A 19,507-nucleotide genomic window follows, 5' to 3' on the forward strand; every position below is an offset into this window, starting at 1 on the left:
GTGGTAATGCGGTTATGTGAGCCTAGAAAATAATAAGAACTTATTACCTCATTGAAACATCTGTGATTTCATCCTAAGAAATATTTTATATTAGGCCTAAAGAGAATAAATAGTCTGAAGATGTGTGAGTGAGACCTTTGTTTATACTTAAGAGTGAGCATTCAGACCTAGAAGGACCTTACTACCAACTAATGGTATAATGATCAGAAAGTATATCGTACATGGGCTCCCCAAATTGATCCTTCAGGACTGCAGACTTCACACTACGAGTTATAAATTTACGACCAGAAATTACCCTATAAATGTGGGTAAGTTGTCCCCCTCTTTACGTTTCGTGTATTATGATGTTCTAAAGAATCGTAAAACTTACGGAGAGGGTGCCTTGTGTCCATTGGTGCTGCTCCAAAGAAATCCGTCAGCAGATCGTCAATCCATGCTGGGAGATCATTTTCGGGGCCTGAAAAGGAATAAAAATTCTTACTCCCTTGAAGCATTTATGATTTTAAACTGTGAAAAGAGTTTGTTATTATACTGAAAAAGAATGTTAATCTAAGGGACAATTGCTCCTCATACCCTTCAGACCTAACGAGCCAGGGCTCTCAACTATCCCTTCACTAAACTGAAAAGAATGTATTATTTTAGTTATTACTTTTAGGACTGGCAAGAGCACCATCACTCAGGACTCACTATAACCCAAAAGAAATGTCTTATTTTTAGTAATTTCTCTCTTAGGAGGCTGAGGGGGTTCTCTACCCCCCTCAAAACTATTGTTAAGGCCCCTATAGCTAACTAAAAAAATGCTACTTTTTAAAGATGGACGATAGCACCAGTGTTTTAATAGTCCGAGAAGTTTATCTCGCATTAAGCATTAATGCATTAAAATTTGCTCGCATCCAAGCATTAGGTCATGGCGAAAAGCCCCTCAAAGCCTGTATTAGGCTGAAAAGAATGAATTATTTTTAGGATGGGGCAATACCATTAATGCCCCCTGGCAGAGGTAGCGAACAACGTTCCCAACACAGTTATTTCTTCCTTAGTTAATGTGAACAAGAGTATACATTAGCTAGAAAAACGGTAAGTATTTTACCTCCTCCCGATAAATAAGCCTTATGAAAGAATATCAAAAATTTTATTTACGTTAAATTGCTATCTTGCATGGGAGATGTATTCTCCTCTTGCATGGGGACCACAGGTTGAAGGACCCGAAGGTCTTGAGGGGGCTGTGTTCTCTTCACTTTGTATGCTGGGAGACGGTTTTGAAGGTCTCACATTGCGTACCCTTGCTTCCTTTGGGGGAGGAACCTCTTCCTAATTGGGGTTTGCCTGAAATAACGATTATTTTTTTTTATATAACTTGAGTCTTGAAATCACAGTTTCCCGTTAAATTCATCTCGTATAAATCACTCCTTTTGTCCTCAGACCATACAGGACTATTTCATTTCCTTCTTTTTCTATATGATTGTCTAGTATTTAAGCTTACAAGCACTTTTCGCGAAGCAGAGATTGGGAGTAGTGACTTGACATTATACATTTTCTTTGAATAATGCCTAAAAACAACATGACTTAGATTACATATGATTGGCTCTTTCCTGTAATTAGTCTAAAAAACTTATAAGTTTTTCAACAAAATGTAAAGAATTTCATTAAACCAAAATGAGCAAAATAGAATCGAATAATTTACCTAAGTGAATGTGACTCATGTTAATAATAACTGAATATGGGAAAAAATAGGATATTTTGACAGAAAACTTTGCTCTGAGCAAGTATCATAGACCCAAAGTATTTTTAATTCCGTGACTAAATTTTTTATTTTATTCTCTCTACAAGAAGCAATAGTAAAAGAATTCAATTCAATTTAACGGCGTTATACAGCGCCGTTAAATCAAATTAGGTCAAAATTTTAAATCAAAGTTTTTTGCTGTTTTGAAAAGTAGAGTTAAGAGAAGGAGTCAAACTTTAGCATAAAGAGCGTTGCGTTGAGGAGGAAAAGCCCCTTTCACATACGGAGTAATTTCTGTTCGTTTTAAGTTTTAATGTCGCTCCTTACTTTCAGTTAAAAAACTTGTTTTTTTAATTTAATTTACTTTAAGCTCAAAATCTAACGGATAGTAAGTTGTGTATAAGCCATGCAGGTACTTATGGAATTTTAACTCTTCTGCTAAAATATGCTTGAAAGCACTTTAATATGAGACATGAATTAGTCATAAAAATAAGGTTATTATACCTCCGATAGAAAATTTCTTATTAAGGGTGGGGGTTATGGTTTTACTTCTTTATCTGATATAAGGAGCTATACCAGCTCAAGTTTGGGCATAACCATCCTATTTTTTGGTAACAGATAGAGAGATTCACCTGTATATAAGCAGAAATTCATTTTTTCTTCAAATTTCTATAGGTACCCATTTTTAACATCAACTTGTTTCTTAAAAATCTAATAGAAGAAACTTCTGAGACTGCTTGTTCAATACCCACTTTTATACTCCCCGGAGACAGTAGAAAATTACCCGGTCCCACTAGAAGAATAGTGGATCAAGTGCCGCCTCTGTTTCCTGAAAATAGCGGTACAACCTATGTTTACCAGCAAGCCTTCGTTTCTAGGAAAATCAATTGACGTCTAGTCTCTCTAACGGTTCTATCCATAGAAAACGGCGGCAAAAATCCCTTATCTGTTGACAAGAAATGGCTGTTTGTGTGTAAAGCATGAAAATATTGCGTGATGAAAAATCGGAATCATGCCCTTAATTGAGAGAGGACCTGAAGGTTTTTTCCTGGCCCTTATAGTTTTTTTTAAGAAAACACTCTATTGTGTAACAAGCAAACCTTATTACGTAACATCCAAGGAAATCATGAAGTAAAGTTGCCCTGTGTCTGTATTTTTTTTAAACACTTAAAGATATTATTACGTAAGAGCCAAAAGTAAACCCTTCCTATGACGTAACAACCAAAGGTAAACAAAAACCCAGTACGTAACATACACCTGCTGGCTGTCACAAGAGTGGTGGGATGTTTGTCACAGGAATGTTGGGATATGGGTGTGACGGTAGGGCTGTCTTGATAAGGATAGGGTTGACCTTTAAAGCAGAGGGGCATCACTACTAACAAAACTGCCGATTATGAATTTGCCAAAATATTTTTGGCCAAGGGAGGGTGCAAAAATGGGGAGGATTATTGTAAAATGTACCTGGCAAGGGATGTATTGATGTTTTTGGATATTGTGTGTAAAAATACAAATAAAATTTATGAGGAATTTGGTTTGGATTTGGGGTATTATTGTTCAACTTCTCACCCGGTGATGGATTTGATCCTTAAAATCAGCAAAGAGAAAAAAAAGAATAAATGCATCAAATGGATGGCAATGTGGAGGAAGTGGGCAATGTGGAGATAATGTGCAATATCCCCTGTTTTATTCTTTAATTTGGGGCGAGAAAAAAATTGAGACTCTTAAATGGAACATCCCATTAATTTTCGTTTTGCTAGGATCTCATAAATTAAGGTGATTTTGCAGTTAATTTTGCTTGAATTGTGTTTGTGATAAAGATTTCTCAGCCAAATCAGCACCTAAGAGCCGCCATACGATTTTCTGCCAAGGGAATTGGTCTTCAATCTGCATTCTAACTAGCTGGAGACATCCGCTCACCCATTTCATACCGTTCCGGGCTGTCCATTATAGTTTTATGTCAAATTTAATATAAAATAAGGAATTTGTTTTTTTTTGTTAAAAATGATTCCTCTATTCGACATAAATAATTTCTTTCTCTACCTTTAGATTAATGACGTGTTAGTTATCTTGTCCTATAAGGAAACCCAGATCCAAAACCTTTTTTGTACTTCTCTCTGTTTTCCCCTCCAGTGAATGGCCATTGATATTGCTCAAACAGTTCGCGGTAACCGAACTGTAAGCAAGAAACGACTCGGTCTAATACTAACAAAAACTCTAATAAACATTATTTTAATTGCAAAAGATAAATCAATAAAGTTGACTTCTTATGCTGATTCTAAATATATAAGATTCATTAAGTTAAATGTAACCCTTCAAAACTGACGGGCATGAGAGAATTTTTCTGATTTTAAAAACGGGGGAAGCACCTCTGGAAGTCAAGGAATCTTAACGAAAATTGCATCGTCAGATTAAGTGTATTAGAGAACCCTATTGTAGAGATTTCCAATTACCAATCTGTAAAAATGTTAGCTTTTTTTCCCAGAAGAAAAATCACGGATGCGTGTTTATTTTTTGTTTTTGCTTTATTTTTAATTTTTATGTTCTTCCCAGGGGTGATCAGGAATCCTAATAGACATGACCCTCCCCCTTCGGACTGGAAGAAATTATATAGGATTGTGAATGGTGTTTATTATGGTTACATGAAGCTCGTTTGCTCAAATGAACAACCCCTTGAACCCCTCCCCCTTCAGAAAAAATCAGTTGAATCCCATACAAAATGGATTTTTAGCCTCGCATACTCTGTCCTTCCTCTGGAAGGTTTCACAAAGAAAATTACGAAAAAAGCTGAGTTAGTACAAAGCTTCAAAAGGCATAGTAGAGATTCAAAGAGCATAACATAGTTATTCTCTTTTCTGTCAAGATTGTCTATTCTTTTTTAGTAGTTTCCACGCAAGTCTACTGCTCTAGACTGCGCCTTGGCTTCTGCCGGGAACACCACAGTATCTTAGCGGGGATCAATGAATTGTATCCCCGTTTAATGCTAGTGAAGAAAGATGGAATTATAATGTAATTTCTTATAAGTGGTAACTGATGGTGTCTGCCCTTTCGTGCAAGACGGGCTGCCTCTCTTGGTGTTCAATCAAAAAGAGAAGAATGCTCTGTTGTGGAGGCAAAAAAGTATGTTTTTTTTTATAATTACTATTTAGGCTTGAAACAAGAAAAAGAAAGCCCTTACAACTAAACGTTTAGTGCAAGGCTTATAGAAAAGGAAGAATTATTTATGAATATAATGGTATACGTGAGTCAATTCACCTAAATGCAGACTGAAGTAGGACACAAACTGATTTTGAATCCGTGAAAAAAGGCTCAATTTAATTTAAAGTAAAAAAAATGAACTAAATCACGAATAACCCCTCTCCCAAATGAGTTACAAAAACACTTCCAGCGGGATGGCAACATGTGCCTAACTATACAGAAAATAAATTAACATAACAAAAGTAATAAAAAAGGGGATGGGACATGCACACACAAAAAATAATTAATATCCAGTCAGTTCATTCTAAAAAGAGCTTTTACTTCGAATATGTGGAATGTGGAGTGTTTCATTTTCAAACGAAGGTCATAAAGAAGAGCTGACACACTACCCCTTCTTGGAGTTCCCTTCTGGCCGATTCTCACGTAGGCAGAACACCTCTGCAAAGTGAGATCCTCCTGCTCTCCGGAAAGTAGGAGTCATCTTAAGATATATAAACCTCCTCCTTGACGAGTCCATTTTGACACCATTCACGTCGTGTGTCTGACCAATCATGGGATACACATGTCCTTTCTTTGCTGGTGCTCCAAATAGTCACATTGCTTCTCTTAAACATGTACAAAACTGAGTAGTTTCTAGAAATTATAGGTTTGCTATTCTAGAACAGTAGCAATTTCTAGAAACTCTGATGCCAACCCAGCGCAGTCGATCCAGGATCAATTTGATGTGGCTTTAGTATCGGTGTTCTACAAATACATGCATTCACCTACATCTGAGGAGGTGTAAAGACTTGTTCCAGATAAAATAAAGCCTTTGCAATCAACTCACCAAAGTACAGATCGACAGGACTACATTTTACAGGCACACCCCGCGAATAACACTTGAAGACAAGTTTCGCTCGACCATCTGTCGCCATATGAAATGGCCTCCCAATAGGTGTAATCCCGAAAAACCCTTCTTTTAAGTCGTCCAAGAGAAGATTTAATACTACTACTACTACTACTACTACTACTACTACTACTACTACTACTACTACTACTACTACTACTACTACTACTACTACTACTACTACTACTACTACTACTACTACTACTACTACTACTACTACTAACTCACTGCAGCACCAAGCCGCCTGAGGCCAAAACAGTTACGCACGCTCCTCCTCCAATCTAATCAATTCAAGGCCTTCCTCTTTACACCCTCCCAGGAACTTTCCATTTCCTTTAAATCTTTATTAATGACATCCTCCCAAGCCAGACAAGGACAACCTGATTTCCGTGTAGCCTCAGACGGTTGGCCAAAAAGGACAATCTTCGGCAATCTGTCAATCTTCATCCGCAGAACGTCGCCTAGCCATCTCAACCTTTCTTTCATTATAGCCCTAGAAAGCGGGATTGAACCACATTTTTCCTACAACCTACTGTTCGAAATACGGTCAGTCAGCCGGGTACCCAGAACAATCCTTAGGCAATTTCTCTGGAAAACATCTAGTAAATTTTCATCTGCTTTTTGGAGTGCCCATGCTTCAGAGCCATATTTGACCACTGTCATCACTGTAACTTCCAATATTCTAATCTTGGTTTGTAGACTTATCTTTCCATTCTTACAAACTTTTTTTTAATTGTGAAAAAGCACTCTGAGCCATAGCTATTCTACTTTTAATATTTTCACTGCACCCACCGTCTTTACTAATAATACTACCAAGGTAAGTGAAGCTTCCAACCTGACCAATCTTTTCGTTACCAAACGTCACCTTTTCATCTTCACTTATTCCTAGCCTTAGTGACTTAGTCTTCTTCACATTAATTTTCAAGCCTATTCTAGCATCCTGAACTCGCAAAACATCTAAAAATGCATTCAATTTGCTCACACTTTCATCTAATATGCATGAATCATCAGCATTTTCTATGTCCAGGAACGTTTTTCCTTCCCATTTGATTCCGTGTCTCCAATTGCCTTTCCTGTGCTCCTTAAGATGAAGTCCATCAAAATGAACCGTATAAAATAAAGGGGGATAGAACACAACCCTGCTTAACTCCAAGTTTAATACAAAGCCAGTTGCTAACCTCATTTTCTACCTTAACAGCAGCAGTATTGTTCTCGTACATAGCTTAAATCACTTTAATGTATTTTTCTGGTATACCCTATAAGGATAAGATCTTTGCTAACACTCTTCTATCAACATAATCGAAAGCTTGCTCATAATCGATAAAACTGAGGACCAAAGGTGTTTGACAACGAAGAGATTTCTCAATTATTAGCCTAAGAGTGAAAACTTGGTCGACACATCCTCTACCTTTTCTAAAACCGCACTGTTCCTCTCTTAAAACTATGTCTGCAGCATCTCTTATTTTAAAAAGTATCATGTTACTCAGTAATTTGCTACCTACAGAGACCAGACTAATGCTTCGGTAATTACGACACTCACTCTTGTCACCTTTCTTATACAGTGGTTTAATTAAGGTTTTCCTAAAATCATTTGGTACTTCCCTTTTTCAAGGGGGACTTCCAGCAGGGGAAATTTTCCATAAAACAAATTGATAAAAATAACATTGCCGAAACTAAGGGCGGGGGGCGGAAATTCTCCTGTCCGTGCGTTGCTCAGCTTTTAATTTATAATATTTCCTATGCACTCGTAATGATGACAAAACATGTTTTTCTTTTATTTACATGTTGACTGTTCGGAACGTACCATCTTCATGGGAAAACTGAAGTTAGGCAATTTGTATACATTTACCGTTAGATATAGATAGAAAATAGATAATAGATAAATTATATAATAAATAATAGATTAGAAATAGATAAATAGAAAATATTACCGTTTTTTTTTTTTATTTAAAAGATCCCAGGAATTAGCATTTCAAAAGAGAACATGTCATGGAATCATTGGTATTTCTAAGAAAGACGTGATGAAAGACTTAAATAATTAATTTTACTTCATATTGTCGTGTACACTATTACAAGTTACTTTGCTTTTAATAAAAGTCGACGGCTCTTTGTCCATTCTCCTATACTTTTATCTTCATTGATTGATTTTCTGTTCTCCTTAGATGATTCATCTCATGTTTCTATTTAATTCAATTTTCATATGAATGTGATTTTTCTTTCCAATTAGATTCGATTTATTAAATGTAATTTAACAAATTTTTCTATTTGAATCTAGGACAAACAGTAGTTTCTATGTTATCAAAAATTTTGGAATTTCATTAATAAAATAGACACACGATCGTTTAACTACTGACTCGTAGCGAAGAGATATAGTCCTTAATGATAAAAAACCAAATATAACCAATGCTTAAAGGTAATTAGCAAGTATTTTGAATATTTTACTCCCCCTCCCATCAAAATAATTACATATTAAACTTTACAAGCTAATTTCTTAATGTTCGGAAATACTAAAAATCGATGCAAAATTTTGTAATTCTCATTCTTGGGTGTGGAGGGAGTTGAGTTGAAAACATATGCATTGACTATTTGCTAGCGCAAAAACCTTTAAAAAAAAAAAAAAAACAACATTGGATTTTCTTTGTTGGGTTTTCTCCCCTTTCCCCACCACTTGGAAACATGGGCTGTATCGCCCATGTCACACAACTAATCTCAAAGTAAAACGATAATTATGGAAAATAATAAGTGGGATTAAAACGATGAAATGTGTCCATTCCGTAGCGAGGTGGCTGCCGCCCCGCTCGACACTTATTCAAAATAATGAAAAAACAAGTTTTTTTTTAGTTGAAAGTAAGGAGCGACATTAAAACTTAAAACGAACAGAAATTACTTCGTAAATGAAAGGGGCTGCTTCCTCATCAACGCCCTGCTCTTTACGCTAAAGTTTTTATTGTTTTAGAAAGCAGAGTTGAGAGAAAGACTCAAACTTTAGCGTAAAGAGTGGGTCGTTGATGAGGAAGCAGCCCCTTTCATATACGAAGTAATTTCTGTTCGTTTTAAGTTTTAATGTCGCTCCTTACTTTCAGCTAAAAAAACTTGTTTTTTTTTTATTTAATTTCTGAACGTTTTTGAATCAATGCATGTTTTGATTTTGGCTCTCCGCAGAGGAATAATTAACACGAAATTTGCAAGTTTTTTTTGGCTAAATAGCTTTCTCATAGTTTTGATCGAATGATTTTGAGAAAAAAAAGGAACGGTGGAGGAAGCCTATTTGCCCTGCGATTTTTTTGGTTACTTAAAAAGGCAACTAGAAATTTTAATTTTTTACGAATGTTTTTATTAGTAAAAGATAAACGTAACTTAAAAATTAGCTTGCGTAACGAACTTTGGTAATCTCATGTTTTTATTACATATATGAGGGGTTCACCCCCTTGTCAGTACCTCGCTCTTTACGCTAAAGATTAAATTTTGTCCCAATTCATTAAGAATGACTCCTCAATCACAAAAGCCGTAGAAAAAATAGTTGAAATCACTAAAATACTTTAGCGTAAAGAGCGGGGTATTAGGAGCAGGTGAGTCCCTCATATGCGTAATAATTTCTGTTCGTTTTAATTTTTAATGCTGCTCCTTACTTCCAGTTGAAAAAACTTTTCATATTTATTTTTTCATTGTTTTTTTTGAATAATGCTAGAAAATCCTGCGCTCCCTTCATGGAAATTTTCTTCCCCCATGACAAATTCCTTGATGTAAAGTTCCCCAAACATATCCCCCTCTTGTCAACCCCTCCCCCAACCAAAAAATCCCCCTGGAAACGTCTGTACACTTCCCAATAAGCATTGCTATATGTAAGCACTGGTCAAAGTTTGTATCTTGTAGCCCCTCCCACGGTGACTGTGGGGGAGTAAGTCGTCCCCAAAGACATAGTTATAAGGTTTTTCGACTATGCTGAATAAAATGGATATCTCAGAATTTTGATCCGTTGACTTTGGGAAAATAATTAGCGTGGGAGGGGGCCTAAGTGCCCTTCAATTTTTTGATTACTTAAAAAGGGCACTAGAACGTTTCATTTCCGTTAGAATGAGCCCTCTCGCAAGATTCTAGGACCACTGGGTCGGTACGATCACCCCTGGGAAAAAAAAAAAACAACAAAAAAACAAACAAACAAATAAACACGCATCCGTGATCTGCCTTTTGACAAAAAATATAAAATTCCACATTTTTGTAGATAGGAGCTTGAAACTTCTACAATTGGGTTCTCTGATGCGCTGAATCTGGTGGTGTGATTTTCGTTAAGATTCTATGACTTTTAGGGGGTGTTTCCCCCCATTTTCTAAAATAAGGCAAATTTTCTCAGGCTCGTAACTTTCGATGGGTAAGACTGAAATTGATGAAACTTATATATTTAAAATCAGCATTAAAATGCGATTCTTTTGATGAAGCTATTGGTAATTCCATTTTTTAGAGTTTTGGTTACTATTGAGCCGAGTCGCTCCTTACTACAGTTCGTTACCACGAACTCTTTGAAACCTGTAATATTTCTTAGTACTTACAGCAAAACACAATACTCTTGAAGCAGACTATGTAACATTTCAAAGATACATGTAGCATTTGTACTTTATCCGACATAAAATAGATTGCATCAAACACACCGAGTTTAGATTCTGATAGTTTTGTCAAGTTCTTGATTTTCCTTGCAATGAAAAGAGAAGGAAAATATTAATGAAAATTTCTTTATTTGGAGGAAAATTTTTCTACAGTATGTCATTTCAGAAAACAGAAAAAGAAATATTGAATAAAAATAGTCACAGTTGAGCCTGAAGCATCCCTACCCTTGCATACCTGGCTGCCAAGGACTTACCTCTTTTTGTCTCTTTCTGCGGTAACTAAGATTGTAAGCTAGGAGCCAGTTCAAGTAATGTTCATGTGTTTTTGTTTTTGTTTTTACTTGCCAATAACAAATTCTTTTCTTTGCCAGTATTGACTACAAAATTATTTGCTTAAGCACTCTTGCTCTGTGACTACGATTCAACACAATTTTTTTTAATTCAATGGTAAATGAGGCATTGTACCCAGACGCATACTCAAGAACTGTTTTGGGAGCCGTGATGAAACCAAATATGATAATTGGAATATGAAATGAGTTTGAGTTTGAAATGCAAGAAAAATTTAGGATCTGGGGAGGGGGCCAGGCCAAGAGCCCCTCCCCCTATGCGTACGTGCCTGATCATAGCGAAAATTTCGTGTCTCAAAGACGTCACATAAAACAAAACATGGTTGGTGAAATTTGTGGAATGCACAGGGTAATCTACGGTCATCCTTCATCCAATTTGGCAAAATATTTTCCAGGTTGGATCTTAAACTGTAATGGTAGCGTGGTGATACCCGTCCTGCTGAAAATTAAACTAATCATCTTCAAATGTCCCCGTTATCAAAGTAGTTTTTGTTAAACTGCCTCTTCAAATGGATTATCAGCCTTGAAATTCTATACTTTTTTGGAGCACCCAGCTCTTATCGATATGGTATAGAAATGCAGAACTCTAGAAACACGACTTGAATGACCCTGTTTAAAATTTATGTACAGCTAGTAAAATCTTGTAGCGGCTGTTTCTTTGTATTTTATCAGATTTTTTGCTTCTTATTAAGGAAGGACAAGTCAATTAATGATCTGTAATCTGTATAAATTAACAAATGCCTTACTGCATCAAGAGCAACCACTTTAGGGGGAGGGGGAGATGGGCTTATAGAAAAGTTTTTTTTCGCCAAAAATGTCATCTATTTATTTTAATCCAGGGAAGGATTTATCATCATCCAGGGAGAGAGGATTGCATACCATGAGAGGAGAACAGCGCATGTATAATCTTCTGTATGTTTTAGTAAGACCAATTTTATACATCAGTGTGTTTATTCGAGATTCTCATTTTTAACTTTTTATTATTTCTAAGAGCTTATCTTTTCTTTAGGAAAATGAGCAGGGAAGTGATATGGGCGCTAGTCCTAGGAGACAGCAAATGGAAACTGCAAAGGAACCACAGCAGAGTTTTCAGGCATCTACCACCCAAAATATTCCCGGATCTGTTTCCATGCAACGACGAGAAGTACCTATGGTTCTTCAAAGCGATTTTAGAAAGGTATTGAAGATCTCAAACTTAACCAAGATCATTTTGGCCAGATAAGTAGCATTTTCTCAATGGTTTAAAACCCAGCCATAGGGGGTATACTATTGGAGCTACTAGCCCTTCTAGACATTATTACGTGCACCTGGGTCTTATGCATTAGGATTGCACAATTTTCTGTTATAGTAACCTTATTGTTGTGTAATAGGGATTGTTTGTTTACCTATGCAAATATTTTCTTTAACATATCTTTGGTTGTTATGTTAAATATTTAAAAACCTACGGTGGTCAGGAATAATCTTCATAGCTTGCTAATCAAGATGCAAACGAAGGCGTTATATCATAGTTTTTTCGTTGGTTGTTTAAAATCTAGCATTCAATTTCACGGAGGGTCCTAGCAAGCAATTCCATTAGGGGCTCTAGCAAGTAACTCCAGCGGAAACCGTAGAAAGAAATCCTAAAGGGGCCCTACCATCCAATTCCAACGAGACCCTAGCAAGCAATTCCAATGGAGGCCCTAGCGAGAAATCTTACCAGGGCCCTAGCATCCACTTCCAGCGGGACCCTAGCAAGCAATTCCAATGGAGGCCCTAGCGAGCAATCTTAGGAGGTCTCTAAAATCCAATTCCATAGGGGTAAAATTAAAGAAAAAGGATACGGCATTAGACTTTACAGTCCGTACCGGCGGTGCTGACCTCCGTTTCTTGGCCCTTCAGCCAGAAAGTGCAATGGGGGGTTGGGGGCCAGCCATCCTGTGCTTTCGCACACCCTTCCTGTTTAAATTCCCCAGATTTCTCCAGGTACCCATTTAGAGCTGGGTCGACTCTGGCTAAGCTTACAGAGTCACGCCACTGACCCCCGTCCCAAACTGAAGAATTGGATACACCGAGATTCGAACCCGCTTCCTCTCAGACAAGGGATCCTGAATCCAGCGCACCAACCCACTCGGCCAGGACGGCCTAAAAGGTAAAGGATACGGCATTAGACTTTACAGTCCGTACTGGCGGTGCTGATCTCCGTTTCCTAGCAGTCAATTCCAACGAAGCCCTAACGTCCAATTCCGCCGGGGTCCTAGCATTCAATACCAGGTGGGCACTATCAACCAATTTCAACGCTGTAGGCTCGCTAGTCAAGTTGGGAATATTGTTCAATAAACCAAATGATGTTGGAAAAAACGTTGAGAGCCCACCATAAAGATAAAAACGCAGGCGTTATGTCATAGTTTTTTCATTGATTGTTTAAGAACCTAAGGACGTAGAAAAAAGCCTCAGGGCTCGCCAGTCAGATACAAAGGTAGGCGTTACATCGTAGTTTTTAATTGATTGTTTAAAAACCTAAGAGGGCCAGGAAAAACCCTCAGGGGTTCCCAAATAGGGATGCAGTACAAACTTATCATAGCCCATTAACTTAGGTTTATTCTGCCTTACACACAGGGCCTTTGTTTTCGGTGCTGATAAAAGACACAAGAATTTCCGGTTTTTTTTTATTGATTTTTCAAAAACAAAGAAAACACCAGTTATGCAATAGTTTCTTTACGCAATACTATAGTAACCCTGTTTGTACCATGGTGTACCATACCCCTGTTGTACCATGTGTAATGGTAGAGGAAATGTTTACCTATGTTGAGAATGATGTAATCTTGCGTGACTTGTTAGAGTTCAAGGAGCCAGAAGAGAACTCATATTTGTAACAGAGGACGGTATAAACATGGGTGTTACATAATGGCAGCGCAAACGTGGGATGCTACGTATTACCTTAGAAGATGATATTGTTTCTTCAAGATTTCATTTTCTTCGACGTCTTTTTTTCTTTTAGATTTTTGTTTCAATATTTTTTAATTAAGTGTTATCAAAGATGAAATAAAACCAAGAGTACCAATATGACTAAAACATACTAAACCTTCATATACGGTCAAAAATCTAGCTTCTACTTTTCCCTGTATAGAATTTTACACTTACATCAGAGATAATCTTGAACAAGAAAATTTATATGCATAGGCTAAAACATACAAATACTGCATTGGTGAATTATATTGAAGATTCGTCCAGGAACAAGGAATCTAAAGGACAAAGACTTTTTATTGTGCATACATGTTTTATTAATAGACAACTTTAGAAATATTATTAAAATGCATTATTCTTAGGGCTCTTAAATCAATACTATACAGGTGGGAAAGAGATATTTTCAACTAGAAAATCGTTCAGTTGAGGATTGTCAACATAAATGCTGAGAAATTCACGATAAGTATATCCACAACATCAAAAATATAATACTGCACGAGAACCATTATTTTAATCAATAAACATAGATCCGTTGAGTGGAAGGGTAAGTTATTGGAGGTAAATTCATGGGAGCACCAGTCATGTGAATGAATTCCATATTTTTTTTTATTCTTTTTGGTATTATTTTCTCTGAACTCCCAATTTTTTAAACTCCCAACATTTGAACTCCCAATTTTATGATAAAAATATGCAAACTATGGTATTCAAGTGGCACATTCCAGCATCCTTCATTATTCTTAAGACATTTTTCAGATATTTTTTGATAAAACCATACTTTAAATCTGTTGGTTTGAGTTTCCGCAAGCCATCCCCAGCGTGATGCCCCCCATGGCAATTTCACTCTATGAATGGCCTTTGGCACCCCTCTGTCACGTATTATTACATCTAACGCATTCTCTGATACTTTCATTATAAAAATAAAAATCGGAATTTGCTTTTCATCTTTTCTGGTTCTTATGTCTCAAAGAGAGTGGTTTGACTTTTTTGTTAAGAAATAGCAACACGAAAGCGGGTTTGATTATATATTTTTTCTGATTATTTTGTTTTAACCAGCTTAGTTTAACTTTTCCCCAAAAATACCAATACCGATTTTCTCTGTTTTTTGTCGTTCCTTTGTTTCAAGCAGGGTTGTTTGACAGTTTCCTGAGCATAACAATACAAAAACAGAACTAATTTGTTTCATTTCTTATTCTTTTGTTTCAACCAGGGCTGTTTGAATTTTTTTTCCAATAAAAAACAATACCAAAGCGGAATCGCTTTGTTTCTCCCGTTCTTATTTTCCAACCAGGATTATTTATCTTTTCCTCCAAGAAACCCTTACCAAAACGGAATTGTTTTGTTTCCATTCCCATTCCTTTTTCTCAGCCCAGTTTTTTTTATTTTCTCACTCAAAAATAGCAATACCTAAGCGGGGACATAGACACAAACAGACACACACACACAAACAGAGACACAGTGACAGGGAAACACACACTCAGACACAGAGGCACGAAGAAAGACACACAAAAACACACAAAATTCTGAGAGTCAGACACGCAAATACACAAAGGAAGAAACACAGACAGGTAAATACACAGTTAGACAAACAGGCACGGAGAGAAAGAGAGACGAAAAACAAGCACACAAAGGCGCAGTGTCAAAAAATACAAACACACAAAGACAGATACAGCGACAGGCAAACACTTTGTCAGACACAAAGGCACGGAAACAGAGAGACAAAAAAGCCCATAAACACATAGAGCCAGACACATAAACACACAAAGACAGAAACAGAGACAGGCAAACTTATGCTCAGATACACGGGCACGGTGAGAGAGACAGAAAAACACACACACAAACATACAGAGTCAGACACAGAAACACGCACAGATAGACACCTTACCACTAAAAATACCAGCCTACCTCAGCAGTGGTACCTGCAACCAACCTATAACTAACCCAGATACCCGCAATCAACGGGTCGCAACTCAGGTACCTGCAGCTGGCCTGTTATAATATTTATAAAAATATTGCGGTTCATGTGGGTATTTCATACAAACTCACACCTTTTTTAAGGATTCAACCTTTTTCTTACGTGGCACTAGGTTTGGTTAATCTAACCTAACCTACTTAAGATGACCTAACAAAAATGTTGCATCACCTTACTTACAATATTTATCTGTTGTGTGTTTAGGCGACCTTCCATGTTTTAGTTGTTTTTGTGTCTTTGTCTCTCTCTCTGTGCCTGTGTTCCTGACTCTGTGTTTTTGCTTGTCTCTGCGTCTGACTTTGTGTGTTCGTTGGTCAACTCCGTGTGTTTGTGCGTTTGTTTCTCTCTCTCCCCCTCTCTCTCTTTGCGTGTCTATCTGACTCTGAGTGTTTGTGCGTGTGTGATTTTGTCTTTGTGCTCATCTTTGTGTGTTAGTTTGTCCTACTCTGTGTGTGTATGTGTATGTCTTTTGTCTCTCTCTCTGTGCCTATGTGTCTGATTTTGTTTGCTTTTGTGTATTTGTGTGTGTGTGTGTGTGTGTGTGAGTGTGTGTTTGTGTGTGTGTGTGTGTGTGTGTGTGTGTGTGTGTGTGTGTGTGTGTGTGTGTGTGTGTCTGTGTGTGGGTCTGTGTTTGTATATGCATGTGTTTGTGTGTGTCTTTGTGTTTATGATTGTGTGTATGTGTGTTTTTTTTATGTGGGTGTGACAGCCCCGAGTTAAAACAAAGGAATAAGAAAGAAAACAGAACAATTTCAATTTGATATGGTATATTTGGGAAAAGACAAATAACAGTGGTTGGAACATAAGAAGGATGAAAAACAAGCCGATTCCGCTATAGTATTGCTATTTTTGGAAAAAAGTCAATGTTGACAATCCTTGATTGAACGTCTATCTAGTTGAAAATACCTCTTTCCAATCTATATTATAATAATTTCAATGCCCTAGGGATAATATGTTTCAATAATGTTTTGAAATTTGTTTATTAATAAAATATGTATGTACAATAAAAGTCTTTGTCCTTTAGATTCCTTGTTCCTGGATGAATCATCAATATAATTTACCAATGCAATCTTTGCATCCCGTAATTTATGTACATAAATACGCTCGTTCAATATTGCGTCTAATATAAGTGTAATATTCTATGTAATAGAATGTTACACTTATATTAGAGAAAAAGATAGATTTTTTACCGTATATGAAGGCGTAGCGTCTTATAGCCATAAGGATAATGCTTGTTCTATTTTACCTCTGATATGCATCCAAGTTACGATAGAGTGAAAGACTATATTACTAAAAAAATCTTGAAGAAAAAATCTCCACAAGAAAACGGCCGAAAAAGAAAAAAAAACATGTCGAAGAAATTGAAATCTTGACGAAAAAATTTCTCCTATTTTAACATCCCACATTTAGGCCTCTTTACATAGTACGACATTCTCAACATAGGTAGACATTAACCATACCATTACACGACAAACAGGTGCGCCATAGTATTGCGCAAACAAACTCTTGTATAATTGTCTTTCTCTTTGTTCTTGAAAAATCAATACTTTTCGGGAAATTTATCAACAACGAAAACAAATGCCTTCTGTGTAAACCAGAAAAAACCTTTACGAATGGACTAATATCAATTTGGACTGTGTCCCTACTTGGGAGGCCCCTGGAATTTTTCTTTGCCCTTGTAGGCTTTTAAACAATCAATGAAAGACTATGATGTAACGCCTACGTTTTTATCTTAATTGGTGGGCAATGATGGTTTTCCCATTCATCCTTAGGTTTTTTAAACAATTTTCCCCACTTGACTTTGTACCCCCCGTCGGAATGGGATATCAAGGCCCCACTGGAATTGGATGCAAGGATCTGCTTAAATTGACTGCTGGGCCTCCGTTCGAATTGGATGCCAGGGCCCGGATAGAATTCACTCCTAGGACTGGTGTCTTGTAGGTTCTCTATTTTCGGGCCCTAAAGATTTTTATTATGGAACGCCTAAGTTTGCATCTTGATTAGTGGGTCTTGATGGTTTTTCCTGAATCTTGTGGGTTACAAGCATTTAACACAGCACCCAAAGAAATCTTGAGGAAAACATTTGCGCAAGGAAACAAACAATCCCTGTTACGTAACAATCAGGTTTATTATACCTTACAGGTGTACTATAGTAATTTGTAAGACCCAGGTACGCGTAATAACGTCTTGGGGGGTAGTAGCTCTAATAGTATTCCCCCTAAGTCCCTGTTTAAAACTATTGAGAGGATACTGCTCAGATAAGGATTATATCTTGCTGTCAACTTTTTTAAAAACGAGTTGTTGATAAAATTTGTGTCAACTGATTTTAAAAAAATCCATTACTGAGGTAAAACTACCGTATTTGCCAGTTTGGGTCAAAAAGCTGTTAAGGGTGCCACGACAAGCTTATGAGGCTTATAAAAATTTGTTTACATCCGTTGTTATAAGCTTCAGAACACATATATTTCCGAAGCCGATTTCTTTGAAATCTCTGATATATCGAAATGACAATGTTGCATAAAGACCCAAGGGAAAATAAACCTGAGCAGAAATAAATTTTAAAATCTAAAGTTACTTTCTGCTATCTATAATTTTATTGCCAAATGACTTTATTTTCACTCGTAGAGCCATTATATATTAATTTACGAATTTGTAAATCAGTTTGTCTGTACCTCTTGGGTATCACCTGATTAAAAAGAAAAAGATTTTTCTAAAAGTTTTCTAAAAGACTAAAAATATTTTTTTTACACATAAAGATTAATGAAAAGTAAAATGCAAAATTTCAGTGAATTGTTATTTCCATTTCTATCCATATTTGTTTCTCTCTCTCGCCCTTCTCTCTCTTTCTCTCTTGTAGCTACTAACCATCACTATAATTTCTAATGTTATAGATTTACTAGCTGTTGGGGTGGCGCTTCGCGCCACCCCAACACCTAGTTGGTGCGGGCGCTTCGCCCAACCCCCCAGCCCCCCCCGCGCGTGCAAGTCTTTACGTGCCATTGTAGTTGTGTCCCTGTGTCCCACCTATGAATATAGATAGATATATATATATATATTTTTTAACTACGTAAAACTAGCGAATGTACAACATTCTTGGGTGTCCCATTGTCTGTGCATATAAATAGATTGTCAGGTTTACCGACTCTTGAACATGCAACATATAATTGTCCATGGGAAAAACAATCTGTATTCAGATCTATACCTCATTATTTTAATGATTGCCCTTGAGCTTTGTTGATGGTGATTGCTAATCCCAACATTCCCTGTGTCCCTGTCATCATTTATATATCCCCCTGTGCCCCCCAGCGTCCCCGTTGTTGTTGTTTCCCTGTGTCCAAAGTGTCCTGGTCGTCATTTATATTCCCTGTGTCCCGGTCGTCATTTGTGTCCCGGTGCTTTGTTGATGGTGATTGCTAATCGAACATTCCTTGTGTCCCGGTCGCTTTCTCTTTGAGTGTCCGGTCGTCATTTATATTCCCTATGTCCCGGTGTCCCGGTTGTCATTTGTGTCCCGATGTCCCGGTGTGTAATTTCGTCAATCAACAAACATGACGTCAGTCAACACACCAACATGACCTCACTCGACACACACACACACACACACACACACACACAGATAACTTATTTGTATATATATATATAGATATCTTCAGAACCTCCCTCTTCCAGTCCAAGGATTGACTACAGCTATGACCCTTCTCCGTACAGACTTTTTGGGCTGATTTTTAAACCATTCTTGTTTAAGCTTTTCATCTTTCCTCTTTGTTGAGTCAATCGACATATTATATTTGGAACTTCATAAAAATTAGTGCGCAGGATTCTTCTATGAACAGCAAAGGAACTCGA

General features: G+C 37.0%; 1 protein-coding gene across 2 annotated transcripts in view; it reads left to right on the plus strand.

The window, feature by feature from the left end:
• The first annotated feature begins 4,682 nt into the window (after nt 1–4,682).
• Nucleotides 4,683–19,507, plus strand: part of LOC136032878 (rho GTPase-activating protein 100F-like) — a 142,409-nt gene continuing 127,584 nt past the window's right edge. For both annotated transcript variants that reach the window (XM_065713304.1, XM_065713305.1), the window contains exons 1-2: nt 4,683–4,837; nt 11,759–11,926. In XM_065713304.1, the coding sequence (XP_065569376.1) occupies nt 4,751–4,837; nt 11,759–11,926 (255 nt within the window). In that variant the 5' untranslated portion in view covers nt 4,683–4,750. The remainder of the gene's footprint in view (nt 4,838–11,758; nt 11,927–19,507) is intronic.

The sequence above is a fragment of the Artemia franciscana genome, chromosome 11 (genome assembly GCF_032884065.1).
Source record: "Artemia franciscana chromosome 11, ASM3288406v1, whole genome shotgun sequence".
Classification (NCBI taxonomy): domain Eukaryota; kingdom Metazoa; phylum Arthropoda; class Branchiopoda; order Anostraca; family Artemiidae; genus Artemia; species Artemia franciscana.